This window comes from Pongo abelii, chromosome X (assembly GCF_028885655.2).
Source record: "Pongo abelii isolate AG06213 chromosome X, NHGRI_mPonAbe1-v2.0_pri, whole genome shotgun sequence".
NCBI lineage: Eukaryota > Metazoa > Chordata > Mammalia > Primates > Hominidae > Pongo > Pongo abelii.
In genome coordinates this window covers 11,807,596-11,826,639 of record NC_072008.2, presented here as the reverse complement: position 1 = coordinate 11,826,639, position 19,044 = coordinate 11,807,596, and the positions used below count along the sequence as shown (strand labels likewise).

General features: G+C 42.6%; 1 protein-coding gene across 2 annotated transcripts; it reads right to left on the bottom strand.

Annotated features, from left to right (window-relative positions):
• Window positions 1-1,413: 1,413 nt before the first annotated feature.
• On the bottom strand, window positions 1,414-18,954 carry MSL3 (MSL complex subunit 3). 2 transcript variants are annotated; one of them, NM_001132984.2, is given in 13 exon segments: window positions 1,414-2,186; window positions 4,461-4,545; window positions 4,911-5,010; window positions 8,498-8,607; window positions 11,467-11,729; window positions 13,258-13,416; window positions 14,199-14,359; window positions 14,943-15,065; window positions 15,614-15,696; window positions 16,255-16,355; window positions 16,697-16,792; window positions 17,324-17,406; window positions 18,844-18,954. In NM_001132984.2, coding segments are annotated over 13 exon segments (1,566 nt in total). In that variant the 5' UTR covers window positions 18,946-18,954; the 3' UTR covers window positions 1,414-2,086.
• Between the last annotated feature and the right edge of the window lie 90 nt (window positions 18,955-19,044).

Genomic DNA, 19,044 nt, shown 5'->3' with positions numbered 1-19,044 from the left:
GAATGTAAGACTTAACAACTGTAAGGTTTGGCAGTTTAAGAAAGTAACAATTTAAAAATTAATAAAAGGAAGATAATTTGTCATTTGTATAAGGATTATATAGACATTTAAATATTTTTATCTGAGGAATATTTTGAATTATTAGTAATAAACAATAGAGGGTTAGATGTTTTGATGAAAAATTAGTACTTAAATCAACCAAAGCTGCACATCATCAACTGTTTTTTTTTTGTTTTTTTTTTTTGAGATGGAGTCTCGCTCTGTCGCCCATGCTGGAGTGCAGTGGCACCATCTCAGCTCACTGCAAGCTCCACCTCCTGGGTTCACGCCATTCTCCTGCCTCAGCCTCCCAAGTAGCTGGGACTACAGGCACCCGCCACCACGCCTGGCTAATTTTTTTGTGTTTTTAGTAGAGACGAGGTTTCACCATGTTAGCCAGGATGGTCTCGATCTCCTGACCTCATGATCTGCCCATCTCAGCCTCCCAAAATGCTGGGATTACAGGCGTGAGCCACTGCGCCCAGACACATCATCAACTTTTGAAGTTATATTTAAGAAATGCCTTTAGGGGAAGAAAATAATTGTTCATTATTAGAAAATGAATTAACTGTAAACTCAAGGTATGCGCCTATATAAATGTCTGTGCTCACTTCATTGAAGACATTTGAACAAGTTGAGTCTTACAAAGGAAAATATTTTTCCTTTTCCTGGCCATAAGTAATTACTAATTCAACTTTTTAAGCAATTCAGAGCACACTGCAGGTGCGCCAGATTCAAACAAGCATTGCATAAACCAAATGGAGATAAAAGCTACCACGAACCTGAGTACTACTTTGGGTGAGACACCAAAACCCACGTCTAACTTAGCAACTAAGTGCACAGTATTGATTCTCATTGGTCAGTGTATGCATAAGTCATTTTGATGAAACCATCTACAGATTTTTAAAAAATCCTTGTGGCCCTTGTTCACAACCAGTGATCTTTGGAAGTTAAGGTGTGCTGAGTTTAGTTACAAGGCAGGTGCTATATTCAATGCTGCTATGGTACTGACACCATTTCTACGAAGTTAGAACTTTCTAAAACATCTGAAGATAGGGGAGGCATATGAGACTAAAATAAGAATTAGAGGAGTGACTGCAGAGACTGTCAGTTGGTAATGAGGGAGGAGGAGGATAAACTGGTGTTGGCCCCAGATGAGACCACAATGCAGCAACAAGACAGCACAGAACCGCAGGAACTTCTAGGAACCACTGTCTGGTCCTGCTGCCAAGTGAGGCAAAACCAAAGAGGGATTTAACAAAAAAAGGCACAAAGGAAAAACAAAATGAAACCTAAAGTTATGAGTCAAAAGGTTACCCCACTGTTACCCTGCATTAAAGAGGACAAGGCCAGAGTGAAAACTCTCTCTCCTGGTTCTTTCAAACAAGACAGGCTTTATTTAGATCACCAAAAATAACATTTTACAGAAAGGGAACCATAACATTACACAACAAAGTATAGCTGTAAAATCTCAAATAAGAAAGGCAATGCTTTCTTTAGATCACCAAAAATAATGTTTCACAGAGAGGGAACCATTAGAAGCAAATGCATAGCTGCAAATTTTCTTTTGCCATCAATATCGATTCCCTCTAAAATACTTTGAGACTACTTTGTGGTTTCCAAGTACAAACTAAACCTTTTTGGACAGAGTTGCTCGGCTTCATCAAAAAAATAAAACCAATTTGCAAAAAAAAATTGTTTAATGCTAACAAATAAAGAGACAATGTGGTTCTTGCTAACTAACTGCAATGTCTACTGAAATGGCCTAACCTACTCCACGAATATTTCACTGTGAACATAGTTGCTTCTTCCTTGCCATCACAGATGGCCTGCAAAGTAACAAGTGTCGTGTCAGAGCACTTTCAGGCACCCAGGGAATCATTCCTAACAGAATAACTGCAGTATGTGGGCAACTCAAACAACAGAGCCCCAAGGTGGGCATTGTGTCTGTGCTGTGGGTAAAGACCCACCACCTTGTTAGTTGTTCACCTGGAACCCAGAACGCCAAACTAGACAGAGCAGTTGCTCTTACAGAACCATCAACATTTTAATAAATTGCCCGGGGGTTCTTGGTGCTGTAATGTGCCTCACAGGCAGCGACGTAAGCCGACTCTGGGAAGAAGTCATCATGGTATTCTGCTAAAAACCTGGAAAAAAAAAAAATAGCCCCAGTGAGCACCATACTAAGGACTAAATACCATCAAGCAAAATATTGACTTTCAACCTACTAACATTTCAACTGTTTTTTGGTATTAGGAAGAAAAAAATGTTTATAATTTTGATCTCTCTATATCGATTATTTTCACTGCACTTATCTAGCTTCTATGTGAATTACTACTTATCTGAATGCCTTCACCATCATCAGGTGTACAAATGAAAACAGAACCTATGCTCCACTAGGTGGCTGTCTGGTTATATAAACACTTCTGTTGGGGGCAGAAAAAAAAAAGCCCATGAATGTTTCTACATTTTTCTGTTGTTCAAACAAACTATTAAAAAACAACAGGTTATAGGCTGGGCGTGGTGGTTCACGCCTGTAATCCCAGCACTTTGGAAGGCCGAGGCAGGCGGTCACGAGGTCAGGAGATCGAGAACATCCTGGCTAACACAGTGAAACCCTGTCTCTACTAAAAACACAAAAAATTAGTTGGGTGTGGTGGCGGGCGCCTGTAGTCCCAGCTACTCGGGAGGCTGAGGCAGGAGAATGGCGTGAATCTGGGAGGCAGAGATTGCAGTGAGCCGAGATCACGCCACTGCACTCCAGCCTGGGCGACAGAGTGAGACTCCGTCTGAAAAATAAATGAATAAATAAAATAAAAAATAAAAAACGATTATAAACAATAAATCTCACTTCAGAAATGTACATCATTTATATGAGCAAAGTCATACAAAAATTGAACAGAACAACTAGTAATGGCATTTGGTGTCCTAATTTGCCATGCCAAAACATGTTACAGTTCTAGCTAACAGTACCAAGACACAGAAAAGACTCATATGTATGAAGACGGATGTTAAAAATGTGCTGGTCATTCAAGAATCTGCAATATACATATGATATCTTGACTCAAACTTCAACTGATTTTGCCATGGAGGGCTAAGACATTCTCCCATGTGCAGTATTCACTAATAAGCACATTTGCCTTATGCTTGCTTCCCAGTGACTCCCACCTGCCCAAATTCCTAAAAATGTGCAAACCTTCTTTAGTATAAATTGAGTCAAAACTCATTGGATAGCTAACTCTTTTTCTTCTATGAGTGTACTCTTTTTATGATCATTATTGAGTCCATTGATTCTGGTTGATATCTTCGAATACATTTTTAAAACCTCTTACTAGGTTTATTAATAAGTCCTCCTAAGTTACTTCCTAAAATTCTAATTTCTATTTTGTATTAGGCATGCATCAAAATTAGCAGGATTTCCTATGCTATCCCGCAGCTGACTCTTCATATTTTCTTGGCACTATTTGATTTCAGTTTACAAAATTTTATGCCAAACAGAGTTGTGGGTTTTGTTGAGGAAGAGGCTGGGAGGGAAGAGGGTCTTTTGGAAACTTGTTTCCAAGAAAATGTTGTGAAGTCTAATTCCACTCATGGACACTTTATTCAAAATGCCTACATGAAAGGATCTCTTAAAACCACAAGACGATTTCCCTGGCTGTGATACTCTCCACTCTGTGGTAAATCCTACTTGATGAGTCAGGGTGGGGCCTGGATACAAGGAAGAGATGCTCCTTAAAGAGAAGGAAGAAACAAAGTCAGGTAGCTAGGATGAGCTGCGTGAGGCTGGGGGACAACTAGCCTTGAAGGCCAAGGACAGAAAGTGCTCCATAGACATCACCTGGAAGGGAGAGGACACAGCAGAGCCTCAGGTCAAATGATCCTATTAGATAAAAAAATGACTGGCTTTGTCAGCTGCAGGAAACAATACCTTGGTGTGAATTCATACATGACAACACAGATGAGGGGTCTTTTCTCTTAATTCTAAAGTAAACACCAAAATCCAACCTATAAATGCTATTTAAGTTAGTTTATGTACATGCAACAAAGGAAAGTCCAATGCTTAAGGTACTGTTGAATAAAAAAATGTAAACCCAAATTATCATCAATCTCAATCACTTCTACTTTAGAAAATTTATTTTCTATTTATAAGGTTTTTTTTAATTAAATTCTTCTAGTGAGACAAAAAAACTTCACCTCTGTACAATGAATGCCCCTAACTCAGAAACCAGAGAAATTATGGAAAAAAGAAATACCAAAAAAACCCACTCCTAATTCCCATTACGGTTAGAACCAACCATACTTAGGTAATACTTCTACTATTTAAAATACCACAGAGCTGACTTCCCCATGTGCTAAAGAGAAGTTCAGAAAAGCCACATATATGGCAACAGATGTAAGTTTTGACAAAGTAATAAAAATACCTCAAAAAGAGATCAAAGTGCTTCAATAAAGCCTTCAGATTCTTCTCAGAAAAGGACATCTTACCAAGGATTTCTGGAAGTTTCACTGCATTAAAAATAAAGGCAAAACCATTTACAATTAGCAGAATCTGACAATGCATAGGATTCACTCAGGGAAGGTCTGGGCCCCTCCTTATCTCTATTGGAACTGAAATTAACATCCACATTATCAAACAAAACCCCAAACTCTTACTGAACAAAGACAGAGTAGCAGTACAAATATTACAAACATAATTTTTATGAAATTTAAGATTCATTCAGTGCCTTTTCTTTGATAGGTTACCTTCAATTTTTCTTGGATCCCCAAATTTCTTAGTTAGATAATTATAGCCCAAACCACAAGGTGTACAGAAAGCTAACAAGAGAATGCAAAATGAAAAATGGAAAGAAGGCAGGAACCAGGATTCTTACCAAACAATCGCAGCAAATGTTGTGCCCCGTAAATGTAAGAGGGTGGAGGCGGCTGGTCACCTGGCGGGTAATTGTCAGGCACAAGCTTCCAGGAGAGGACCTGGAAAAAGCACGAATTGAACGCTTTTGTTATTCTTAATGGAGACACTTCCAACCACCTAACAATTAGGACAGTAAATTGTACGTAGAGGGGAAAAAATAAGTGATTGGATCAAAATAAACACAAGCTTACAAAAAACAATGATGAAAGGCAAAAACACTTAAAATAGATTAAGAAAGTCTTTAATTTCTTAACTCGCAACAGTTATTCTCTATAAATAACTGTAACTGTTTAGGTTCTTTAGTCCCTTTCTCTTTATTGAAAATCCTGCTGCATGGCCAGGCGCGGTGGCTCACACCTGTAATCCCAGCACTTTGGGAGGCTGAGGTGGGTGGATCAATTGAGGTCAGGGATTTGAGACCAGCCTGGCCAACATGTTGAAACCCCATCTCTACTAAAAATACAAAAAATTAGCCAGGTGTGGTGGTGGACGCCTGTAATCCCAGCTACTTGGGAGGCTGAGGCAGGAGAATCACCTGAACTGGGGAGGCAGAGGTTACAGTGAACCAAGGTTGTGCCACTGCACTCCAGCCTGGGCAACAAGCGTGAAACTCCGGCCCCACTTCTCCCCCACCCAGAAAAAAGAAAATCCTGCTGCACTAGAGAGAGAATGAAGCATTAAAAAGTAATCCATAGATGTTCTGAATAATATTACTGTTGTTTCAAGATTCCTTAATTTCTTGCTGTTAGACTCATTATGGAAACGAATTTGAATCTTTTAACCCCTTGAATCAACTGAAATAGACTTCAAACCTGATAACTGATTTGTCTTCATTCTGAATTTCAGAACTTGGGTGGACTTGGGGCTTTTGTTAAAGGGAGAGTTGCATTTCAAAACTCTCTGATGAATTTCTGTAAAAGTACTTCAGCAAATTATAGAACCAGTGCCTACTCTACTGAGCTGCAACTTTGGCTTTTGGGACATTATATTCAATATGGAAACAGTCAGACTGGAGGAAGTCCACCAGCAGACAAAGCAGAAAGCTGCCCCCACAAACTCAGAAATGCTGATATAGTCAGTTTAACAATATGAAATTGCCAGAAGCTAATAAGCACCAAGGTGGCCCTGAAGGATCCAGAACAAAGGCCTAGCTTCACTTTGGCCCCGGCCTAGACAGGCCTAGACTCTCGCCTAGATCTCCACTCCCAGTGCCCCACTTCTGCACTGTGGAGCACTGAGGGAAGAGATCGTTCCAGCATCTTTACAGCATCCCCAGCACCTGCCCAGTGCACACAGCTGAAGCTTTGGAACGGTTCTGAAAGTGACTCAAAGGAAACATACAGGACTTTGCAATCTCAGAGGCATGAACAGCACTTGGCATGTACAAAAGCAGGTCATCTGGCTCTATCTCACTCACTCAATTCTGTGTTTCAAGGCAGTTTATAATCTTCTATTTATGAAGACACATTTTCCGGGGAAAAACAGGTTTCTAGTCCGGGGATTCCCAACGGGGTATGCATGGGAACCACTGATGGATCTTTACTGGCATGTGCTGGCCCAGACCAGCCCCTAGTACTGTGGAGCAGCGATTGGAACGGAGAGAAAGAGCCCTGGTCAAAAAACACGGTGGTAGACGTACGTAAGAAGGTGGGAATCCACGAAGGTCTCATGAGTCCTTGTGAGAGCCGCCTGAACCCCAACCATTTCCCAGAAAGCACTTTTAAACTATAAGTTGCAGCTGTACCTATAACCACTAGATGGCGCATTGGCACTGCAGACCAGAGTGGGAATAGCCCTTACTTGACAACTCAGATGCCCCTTAAATTCATGATTTCCCTTCAATAATAAAATTCGTAGTGCATTCTTATCTGAAAAATGGGCGTGTCAGGGACTGCTTGAACTAGGGATTTCCTAACCTACCCTCAACAATCATCATAACACAAATTAGGCTTTCTAGATTCTCTATGGGGTCAGCCAACTGTAACCCCTGGGCCAAACCCAGCCAAATGCTCATATGTTCAAAATGGTTGGGGAAAAAAAAATCATATGAATAATATTTTGTGATATGTGAAAATCACATGACATTAAATTCTCAGTGTCCATGAATGAATTGAGGGGGCAGCACACAGAGCCACACCCCTTTGTTTATGGCAGAGCCATGTCCCTTTGTTTATGGCTTTCCTGCTGGAACCGCAGAGTTGAGCAGTCTCTCAAGAGACCTTAGGGTACACACTACTGAAGATAGTTATCATCTGGAAGAAAGTTTTCTGACCTCTCTTCCCATCATCAAGTGCTCTTTGCCTAGGCTGGGCACAGTGGCTCATGCCTGTAATCCCAGCACTTTGGGAGGCAGAGGCGGGAGGATCACTTGAGCTCAGGAGTTGGTGACCAGCCTGGGCAACATGGCAAAACTTAGTCTCTACAAAAAAATGCAAAAATTAGCCAGGCCATAGTGGCATGAGCCTGGAGTTCCAGCTACTCGGGAGGCTGAGGTGGGAGGATCACCTGGGCCCAGGAGGCAGAGGCTGCACTGAGCTAACATCCTGCCACTGCACTGCAGCCTGGGTGACAGCATGAGAGTGAGACCCTGTGTCAAAAAAAGAAAAAAATGTTCTTTGCCTAGCAAAGCCATTTTCCCCTGTGCAACTCCTACTCACCTTAAAAAAAAAAAAAAAAAAAAAAAAAAGGAAATCTCACCTCCTAGGAGACATTCACAGAATATGCTGATAAACTGAGACATCTTCAGAATCCCTGACAAACTCACCACCTACAGATCACCTAATGGGCCTTAAAAATAGTTTTAAAATGAAAAGTTTTCCCATCTATCAAGTGGAAATCTGCTGGCAAGGCTGATCTCGAGAATTCAAAGTAATTTGGTTCAAGTGTCTGGCACAGTGGTGGCCTAGAGCCCATCCCTGAAGGGACGGCTATTGGTATTACTGTTAATGATGGAGGGGAATCAGGTATTTAAAGTAGGAGTCAGCAAACTACAGCCTGCTGGTCACATCTCGCCCAACTACTGCCTGTTTCTATATTGCCCACAAGCTAAGAGTGGATGTTATATTTTTAAATGATTGAAAAACAAAAAAAATTTTCAAACACATGAAAATTAAATGCTAGTCAAATTTCAGTGTCCATAAATCAAGTTTTATTGGAATATAGCACACTCATTTTATTTACATACTATCTGTGGCTACTTTTGGAGTTAAGTAGCCTTGACAGACACCATATGGCCCACAAAGCCTAAAGTATTTACCCTCTGGCCCTCTGTGGAAAAAGTGTATTGACATCTGTTCTATAAAGTAAAAATACTGGTATTTCAATAATTACACTTATTTAAAAGATGATTGTCAGTGTAGGGCTGGAATCCTAACAATTTTCTCACTTTAGAAACCAAAACCCACAGTGTTAAGCATAATCTTACGTACAATTTTGATGTTTACAGTAATAGCAACATGATGCTTCAAGAACCTTGACTTCCACCTATAGAATCGAAGTAATCACAAATGAAGGAACCATTGGGAACAAACATCAAACATTCTTTACCTCGTTTATTTCATTAGTTCTTCTCCCTTCAAAGCCAGCAAACACAGCACTCCCTTCCTTGCTAGGAGTCAGAGGAATAGGTGAAGATGATCTGCTATGCACAGGTGTCTCTTCCAAAGAAAAAGATGAAATTATTCACACAGCAACTGAATTAAAGACTGCCTCAAGACTGTTAAAAACTGCAGAACATAAATCTAAACTTGGTTCTCAGAAATTACCAACCTTTAACGATAAGACTTTCCTTTTATAACAGATAGCACCTGAATTTTATTTGGTTAAAAAATAAGGAATAATGCACTGACACATGCTACAATGTGGATGAACCTTAAAAGACTATGCTTAGTGAATGGAGCCAATCACAAAGGGCCACATACTATGTTTCCATTTATATGAAATACCCAGGGTAGGCAAATCCAGAGAGACCGAAAGCAGCTTAGTGGTTGCCAGGAGCTTGCAGAAGGGGAAGTGGGGAGTGATTGCTACTGGGTATGGGGTTTCTTTTTGGGGGTGCTGAAAATGTTCTGGAATTGACTGTGCAGATGGTCGCACAACTCTGTGAATACACTAAAAACTACTGGATTGAACTCTGTGAATACACTAAAAACTACTGAATATGTGGATGTGTCAATAAAGCTGTTAAGTGCCACTGAATGATTCACTTTACAATGGTTAATTTTATATGTGAATTTCACATCAATAAATACAAATAAAAAATAAAAAGTACAAAGAGAAACAGAAAAAGATAGCACTTTATTTTGTAGCACCTTTTTAAAACAGTCTTTTTAAAAATTTTCCCAGCTGACCCTTTTCAATCTTCAATCAACCAATCATTATTAACCACTTACATACAGATGATTCCATTTATATGAAATGCCCCAAACTGGCAAATCTATAGAGACAAATAGATTAGTGGTTGTCAGGGGACATAGGGAGAGGCAAATGAGTAACTGCTAGTCGATGTGGGGTTTCTTTCTTGGAGTGGTGAAAATGTCTGAAACGGATTTCAGTGATGGTTGCCCAACTCTTTAATTTTGCCCAACTAAAACTATTTTGTTAGTTATCTATCAGACAGGGTGGTCTCTTTGTGTCGCCCAGGCTCGACTGCAGTGGCCCAATGAGATCACTGCAGTCTTGGACTCTGGGCCTCAAGCAATCCGCCAGCTTCAGCCTCAGCCACAGCCACAGCTGCAGCCTCCCAAGTAGCTGGGACTATAAGTGCACATCATCACACCTGGCTAATTTTTTCTTTAAGAGATGGGGTTTCACTGTATTGCCCAGGCTGATCTTGAACTCCTGGCCTCAAGTGATCCTCCTGCCCCAGTCTCACAGGCATGAACCACTGTCTCTGGAGACACTAAAAACTTTAAATGTGTGAATTTTAAGGTATGTGGATTATATCTCAATCAAGCTGTTTTAAAAAAGCACCTGATTTTGTTTTAGTACTTGATTATTCAAAGGGCTTCTCTTAAAGGAATGTCTTCTTCAACTCTGCCCTTCTGAGCCTTCCCAATCTTCAAAGAATCAGCAAATACTTTCACGCACCTGGAACTATGCCCCCAACACTGAGCTGTGATGGGGTGACACAATCAACAAGTCAGACCCTTCTCTCAGGAGCTTATGATGTGGCAGGGACAGGATGTACACAAGGAAATGGGCACCTGAACAGAGAATGGCACTGGGATGAGTTTTGGGAGTTCCAACAGGATGATGCTTAGAAGGACCCCTGAAGGAGTCAGCACAGCAGGAGAGGCTGAGGGAAGAAGAGGGCACAGGTCATACACAAGATACGCCTACTGGGTCATGGGGATTCGACTCCAAGTAGATTTACCCTGACCTTAGCTTTGGAGGTGTTTTTGATATTTATGAGGGGTGTCTTAGATTTCACAGCCTGCGAGCAGCTGAGCTCTGTGAAAGGAAGGCCACCAGGTTTCCATCTCTGGAGTTGGGTGCTTGGCGCCTGCTGGTGTAGCTCTGTTTCCGCCTCCACACAGTGTGCCGGTGGACAGGCATGCAAGCTGCTTCCCCTACTGCTGACTTCCTAACTCACCGAGCCTGCAAGGAACCAGGTGACATCGTTGGCCCTGCTGCCATCAACTTTCCATTTCACACATTTTTGGCAGTCAAGGGTGGAAGGATATAAGCACAGAGCACCCTGTATTTGTGAATGAGGTCTTCAATGTAAAGTGAATACTACTAGTAAGATGGCTTCATTAGCATAGGCTAAACAACCAGATTGTAATTAATTTCGGAAAAATGCCTGGTTAGTGTATGATAGCTAATGTTAGTTTCTACAGTAATTGTACCTGATTCATGGCACCTGTTTTAGCAGTTTTTGAAAGTTTAAAATGATTAATTAGCAGTGGTTTACTTCTAAGTTTTATATTACAGCAAATCAACCTGTGTGTATTTTGGAAAAAAAGAAAGTAAACTCTTGTCTAATTAAAACATTCCAGCTGAAAATCAAGGTGAGCAGATCTGATGGAGTTTGAGTTGGGCTAAGAGGAAGTGAGAAGAGCTTATGGAAATCTGAGCATTCTTACTTTGATATTTTAGGACAGACCTTTCCAAATTAAACTTTAGAATGGAGAGACTACAGAGACAGAGTACAAAGAAAACAAAAAGCTAAACAACCCATTAGCATTGCTCATTTTGAATGCTTCGTTAGGCCTAGCTACACAATATATAGAATTCTGATAACTCAATTTGCTCACAAGTGGTAGAGTGATGGCAAAAAAAGAAAGGCTGAGGAAACAGCCCAGTCCTGCCTCCAACACAGCTGCGCTGCAATCTGTGCCAGGTGCTTCAACTTTCTACAGCTCCAGACAGCAGGCAGCATGACAGCACTTTGGACATGGGAATCAAACGCACCGTACACACACACATGTAACCTCAGCACCATGCCTGGCACTGACTAAACACAAGGTACCCGCTGGCTCTCCCCGGCCTGGGGCACCCGAGAATGAACCTACTCTTTTCCAGGTGCAGGAAGAGCTTGGGCATGCTGCCGGACGTGTCCTGCTGCCGGCGCTTGGGCTGAGGTGAAGCGCTGCTCTCAGAAAGCCTGTCACAGTTGGCACTGTGGCGCGTGGACCGCCTCAGCGACTGCAATGCTTCTGGCTCAGCTTTGCGCCTTTTGGGGGTGGCTGGTTCACCGGTGGTCGGCTGACTCTCTGTGGACTGTGGCGTGGATGGATTCAACAAAGGCGGGCTGGGAGAGAGTTCCTCCTGGCTCCTAGGGAAGATGGAGAATGTCACACACGGCTCAAAGGGCCTTTCCAGAACATGGAGTGCTTCTGAAGACACGAAATGCTCTCTCTACTCCAGGAGGGTCGTAAATATGTACCTAAGTCACTTGGACCCTCTCCATAACTCTGCAAGGCATGCTGGCATTAAAGATTGTGATGCCCCTGTTATATGTGTCTTAGAGCAGTGGGTCTCAAGTGGGAGCAATGTTGCCCCGACAGGGAACAGATGGCAATGTCTGGAGACATTTTTGGTTGCTGCAACTGAGGAAACAGGTGCTATCGGCATCTAGTGGGTGAAGGCTCCTAATGCTGCTAAACATCCTATATTGCACAGGCAGCCCCACAACAAAGAAAGATCTGATTCAAAACATCAATAGGGCTGAGGCTGAGAAACGCTGGTCTAGAGAACAAGCATACCCTACCACCTCATTGAAACATAACTACTGGCAGCACTAGGAAAAGCATCAGGGCTGTTGTGTGAAAACACACAGCCCACCCCGGAGGAGTCTCAAGGTTTGAAGTAGGCCCTGGGGACTTTGACACAGGTCCCCAGTGAGTCCTGCAGGCCTCTCACCTGGGGTGAAACTGACATGGGGAAAGGGAAAGGAGAGAGAGAAGCTACCAAAGGAAGGATGGCTGAGAGGAGATGGTGGCCAGGCGGAAAGAGAAGCTGGGGAGCCGACAGCCAGGAAGCAGAGGGAGAAAGGGAGGGCAGGGCAAGGCGGCCGAGGCAAAGGGCAGCGCGCTGCGAGTGGGAGGTTATCAGTTCACATGCAGGCAAAGTTTTGCAGCACAGCAGTAGATGAAGGCAGACGATAAGTGGTTAACAGAGGAGACAGATGAGTGGAAATCATGAGAACAGACCACTCTCTCAGGAAGAGAGGGAAGAGGGAGCAAGCACAATACCTTATAGAGATTAAGGGAAAGACTTTAGGTGGCAGGATCCCCCTCCCTGCCCCCTCAAAAAAGAACAGAGCATGCTCGGTAACTGAGGGAGGAAAAGTGGTGACATCGCAGAGCAAGAAGAGAAGTAACTTTTACTGAAGGCCAAAGTTTGCAGGCCCTGTGTGAACATACCCATTTAATACTACTAGCTAGGCCTGCCTTCAGTCCATCCCACACCTGCAAAAGAAGGAGGCTCCTAAGGAACCTCTGCAACTAACACAAACAGCCAGTGAGGGGGCTCAATTCAAACCTGCCCCTTCCACCCTCCTCGGCCTGTGCTCTGTTCACTCCACCCCCTACCGTCTTCCCCAAAATGGGATAGCTGCTCATCATCCCACCTAAATTCTCTATGCTGGGGTCTTCACTTGGTAAAATCTGCCAGAGCCATATGAAAGTGAATGATGACTTAGCTTACCCAGGAAAAAAGAAAACCACCAGGACACACACTTTCCATTTCCTTCCCTCCTCCAAACATGTTGGCCCACGCCATCAGATTGAACTCTTCAGAACAAGGATCTGATTATTGCACTGCTGACACGTGAGGGTGAAAGTGCAGGCTATATAACTTACCTGTTAGTGCTTGTGGCACTTTCCTTAATTGGAAGAAAAAACTTAGACGAAGTCACCTTTTTATACTGAGCTTGTTCATACGGATAGAGTAAAACCAACGGGAGAGTGTAATCAAAGGTTATTCTTAATCCATCCACCATCTCCTTACAAAGGTCAACACTAGGAGGATTAAAAAGAAGAGATTAGAGACACAAGTAAGAGGTACTTTCCAAATGTTCACAATGAAGTTGCCGATTTTTAATAGGGCAGTTTTAAATCTAATCATTATATATTACACCTACGTACACACAAAATGAAATGGATTTGTAGCTACTATCAAGATTACATACGAAAACATAAAGTGCAGAAAATACAGCAGTCACTTTAACTTACCCCAATAAACACAAATAAATAAGTTTGAAGCCATACGAGGTGTCCAGCAGCCTGTGCTGCAAAAGTGGACAGGTGGACACACCCCTATCACTGCAAGCTGAAACGGGTTGACCCTAGTGAACCCCTAACCCTTGCTTTAACTCCAGCACTCCACCTTTCTGCCTCTCATCTAGCTGGGTCATGTGTGCCAGGCAGGATACAAGGAAGCTTTCTCTGACTGGAATGAAAACCTGTTTGTAAACAAGCTTTGAGAAATCCTCACTGCCCATTCTGGTGCTTCTCAAGGAAAGTTCTCGCCCTAAACAGTACCACTGAAAAAACTGTCTCAGTGCTGAGGCAGTATACTTTCAATGCATCCATGTAAGATGTGTAAATAGTTATTGAAGTACTGAAGATTTCACAAAAGTGACAAGGTTTTAATATTAGATGATTCAATGAATTATCAATAAATTATTAAATATTAAATGAATTCAAAATAACTGAATAGAGACAAGTGTCACCTGTTTTAAATGGAAGCCACCTCTCTAATACAGAGAGAACCACAAAACACCAAACATGCCAGTACTCACTTCTTTTCTGCTGGGATATAATGCACATTCATGTTGGCATGTGGCATAACGTGATGGTGACGAGGCCTCTCATTGGCTGAAAAGGCTGCATTGATAGCAAAATGCTTCACATAGGATTCCAAAATCGTTATGATGTTGGTCTGGCATGGAAGTTTCACTAACTGTTAACAAAAACATAGACATCTGATGTATGCATCCTAATGTAACAAACCACATAGTCCAAGAAACACTGGTTATGTCTGTATCATTTCTTAACTCAAAAATAAAGCAAAGCCAATTCTGTTTGAATAGAACTTCTTAAATATGTTCGCAACCTCTTTGATCTTTTTTTCTCTACTGATCATAACCTTATGTAGATTACAATATTACTTTTTTGAATAGATGTAAGCAGTGATTCTTAATCTCAGTGATCTGTCAGAACAACCTGGGGAACTTCTTCAAGTATACCTGCAGTTGGACTCCACCACAGATCAATTAATTCTTAATTTCTGGGCTGAAGCACAAGCAGCAGGATTCTGGAAAGCTCCCAACACAACCCTAATGGGCAGCCAGAGCTGTGTGAGTTACAATTTAATCAGCAGCACAGCACCACTGGCAGAGAACTTTAAAACCTGACTCAATACAAAGCTGAAAAATATAAATTTCATTCCTCCAAGATTCGCTATTGCTTACGTCTATGATTGCAAAATATGGCAAAATGAAAATGCCAAACAAATTAATGTTTTATACATTCTCCCTACATACCCGTTTCCTCCTGTTAATGTAGTAACAATCATCCTCCAGCTGCTTCTTCAGAACTTCAGGGATTTCTATAGTTATTGTTCTTTCTTCCATTTCCTTTCTTGTTTGAAGCTCTGGTTCTTCTTTCTGCAATATCAAAATTCCATTTTTAACTATTTAAAACAGGAGGAGAGTCAATATCCAAAGAAGGCCTGCTATGAAACAAACCCAGCTAATCCTCAACAATCATAGTATGCCATGTGTTCTAATTAAAAGTATGTTAAAGGCCAAAAGTTAACTTGTTTGGGGGCACTAAACACAATGCAAATATGTATTTCATTTCTTTCCCATTTCAGTTTACCACTCGGATTTATACTAACTTTGGATACAGGCAGAAGACATCACAGTCTGTAGGCTCCATTAAAAAAATTAATCATTATAAAACAAATAATTTGACTGGAAAGAAAGATAACTATAATTTGTGGAAACACTTTAGGGGCATAAAGAGCCACTGAGAGACTCATACGGCGACTACAAATAAGGGTTGTTTTTCTTTAAATGTCAAATAAAAATTTACATTATTGGTTTAAAAGATGTATCTTTAGAAAACAATTCACAACTAGAGTATTTCACTGTGAATTTTTACCACTAAAATATATAACAAAGAGAAAGTTTTTACAATAAAAACTTTATACCACTTCAGTCTTTTCTTCAATATCACTTTCTTCACTTATTTCTTCATCCTTGTTTTCACTACAGTCAGAGGAACTGCTTAATGCTAGGTGAAACAAAAGCATCCGGTAAACTCGCATTGTATACTTCACCAACCCTTATGTCTACAGATCTTCACGTGTAGTGCGGGTGCTACAGGAAATAATAAACTGCAATTCCATGTATTTTCAAATGCCAAACACAAATACTGTATCTTTCACAATAGAAATTTATTTTGACAACCAATTTCAACGGATGCAAAAATCACACTAGCTAATGATCGGAAAGTGTATTGTCAGGATCCTACAGTCTCCTGTTGCATTCATAAATGGGACCAAGGCCTGGGAGGTGACAAAAAGAGAACAGATCCCATGAGAACACACCCATGAGGGGTTTGTACAAAGATGCTGGCCGAGAGGGCAGTAGTCACAAGCATGACTCTGCTAACGTTCTATTACTGATTTACTGACTTATATTGACCTCTACTTTAATTGTCAAAAATAAATGAGGCAAATATTATACATAATGAGCTTGAAGTGTTTCCCTGTCTAGAATTTCAGTGAATCCTTCTCTCAATCTAGGTGGAAGTTCTTTCAGCCAAAGGAAATGAAGTGAAGCTACTCACAGTTTTCATCATTTTCATCTTTTTCTTCAGTGGGGAGGCCTTTTAAGACAGAGTCAACACCAGGCAACCTGCAGCGCTTCTTCTTTCTTCCTGTGCTCCTCCTGAAAAAGAGTAGCAAACAACTGAAATAAGTTTTGACATTGAACTCGTGAGTCTTGAGATCAAAACAACATATAATAAACAATGAAATACAATTGAAAAATTATTAAACTTTAGAACATAAATGGTAATTTCCATTTCAGAAAATTATACAGTAACCACTCTGAAAACACTAAGGTTATTTAGAATACCATAGGAACACTCTTCCCCTTACACACTTTAAGTATTTAAAATTACTTAATAAATGATATTTGTCATTGTATTACTTTTATATCATAAAAATCTAAAACACTAAGAGAAAACACATTGGATAACATTTATATCTTTATTTTTGTATTCTTACAGGCGAGCTACAGCTTTTCTTGCCAATTTACGCTGTAATCTACGATTTTCATCGGTATCACGAAGCACATGATCTTCGGCTGCCCATCTATCCCAGCTAATTGAACAAAAAAGGAAAATTCAGTACTTTAGTTTGATATGAAACAAAGGCTAAAAGTACCTCAAAGCAATAGAAATGCCCCAGAATAACATTTTAGAAAACGATTTAAATATTTTAAAATCACAAAGAGGAGGCAAATAAACTGAAAAAGTAACTCATTCAGACACAGAAACAACTGGGGTTTCCAGAATCACCCAGACAGAATCCAAATACAATCGACTTAAAAGTAACTATTCCTCACAATAGGCAAGTTCTGGTAACAAAGTAAAAACAGGAAATGAATGAAACTTCTCTACAAGTGTTTCTAAAACTTAAAGAAGTTTGCAATGCTACAAAGTAAAGACAGGAAATGAAACAAACTTCTCTACAAGTGTTTCTAAAACTTAAAGAAGTTTGCAATGCTACAAAGTAAAAACAGGAAATGAAACAAACTTCTCTACGAGTGTTTCTAAAACTTAAAAGAAGTCTGCAATGTTCCTATGCTGCAAAGACAATCAATTTTCAGTCTGGTTTAACAAGTTCACTCACCTTCTGTTCCAACCATTAAAATGGATCAGATATTCTGGGATCTTTCTGCCTTTTTCGTCTTTCCCAACAATAACATCAACAATCTGAAACCAAGAAATATTTCCCACAAATGGCAGAACATACAGAAAATTAGAAGTTAGATCAGGAAAACTAATTCATAGACCTTTTTTTTAAAGAAAGCATTCTGTCCTCTTTTAGACCGAGAGCTGGGTTGAAATATTTTTCCTTTCATTTTTTCCCCTGAGTGGACGCCTTCAAAATAGGAAACATCCGTCCAACCACCCCGTGATTGGTCTCTGAGCGTGAGACAGTGTGAGGCTTCTGAAGCCATTGGCCGGCCGATTTGTCACTAAGGAGAGAGTCCAGGCTAGATGAACGCTGCAGCCCTGAGAGCTCTGGGAGTTGTAGTCTCCTGGGCTCCCCTATGTCCAGTGCTAGGACGGCTAGCTGGAGACTCTGGAATCCCTCCCTGTTGTGTCCCTAGAGGGAACAACTAAGACTAATGATGGGGCGTGTCCCTTCCCCCCCCCCCCCCCCGAGGAGGCTGGAGGGCGAGGAGAAAGAGGGATAGCAGACGCGGTTAAAAGACAGGAGCAGCAGGGGAGGGAACTGAAGGCAGAATATGCTCATCCCTTTAGGGATGTCCTTTAGCATCTCTAATGGACAGAGCTGTCCAGACATCGCCAAAGACACAGCTGGGACTGCCCTTGTCCCTGCCGCCTAAGGCTTCGCCCAGGTGGCCCTAGGAACCCAGGTCTCTGAAATGAAAGCACCTGGGTGCTTTCCTCGGGGATCTGGGAGACCTGGTGCCAACTCCTGCCCGCCACCCAAATCTGAGGAGCTGCAAGATGTGGCTCAGCTCCCGGAGACTTAGGTGGACCGGCCCGGGGCGCGATTCCCATCAACTATGGTCAGTCCCACGTAAATCCTTCAGAGTTTGAAAACGTAAATGCTGCAAGGCCCTGGGGTACGAAAACACTGGGCCAACCTTGCCCTCGGGATGGGGTTCACGGCCTACAGGAGGGATGGGGCCTAAACTGGACTAGGGTCCCAGGGACACAACGTCGCAAGTCAGCGGCCAGCGCCGTGGAACTATGAATTAGAACCTGGATTGGACGGCCAGGGCGTCCCACAGGAGCCCACCCGGCACCAGGCCGCACAGAAGGAGAGATTTAACGCGAAGACAGAAACCGTATTCGGGAGGCCTCCTCCCTCAGCGGCCACCGTTGCAGTCGGAGGCACAAACGGTAGCCCCGGTAACGCGACAAAGCATGGGCGAGGCTCCCAACCGCGCGTGCGCCGCCCGGCCTGACGGAAGGAAGTGGAAGCATCTCAGACCCCGCCCCGACTCCCGGGCGTAGCGCCCTGTGAGCGCCCCCTGCTGGCCGCACCGCTCCTCGCAGGCCGAGGAGCCGGGCCGGTCCCTCAGCTCCGCGCGGCCGTCCGCCCCCGCCCCCGCCCCCGCCTTCGGTCCCGGGTCCCCCAGCCCGCGCCTCCTCCCTGTCCCTCCGCGGCGGCACCTTGGCATCGTACAGCACTCGCGCCTTGGTGGGGTCAGGCTCGAAGCACAGCACTTTCTCCCCTGAGTGGAATTTAAATTTCATGCCCTCGCTCGCGCTCATTTGCTCATCGTGGCGGAGGGCGAGGCTCCGGGGCGGGCGGAGCGCGCGCGGTGGGGGAGGGCGGGCGGGGGCGGGGAGGCGGTGCGCCGTGGCCGGGGG

Bases quoted from the DNA above. Each gene is read 5' to 3' on its own strand.
- MSL3 (XM_063721005.1), bottom strand. From the start codon at position 15,032: ATGGAAGAAAGAACAATAACTATAGAAATCCCTGAAGTTCTGAAGAAG. The intron at 13,417-14,198 runs GTGAGTACTGGC...TAATCCTCCTAG, and splicing joins TATATCCCAGCAGAAAAGAA to TGTTGACCTTTGTAAGGAGA. The intron at 4,546-4,910 runs GTAAGAATCCTG...TTTTTAATGCAG, and splicing joins ACATTTGCTGCGATTGTTTG to TGAAACTTCCAGAAATCCTT.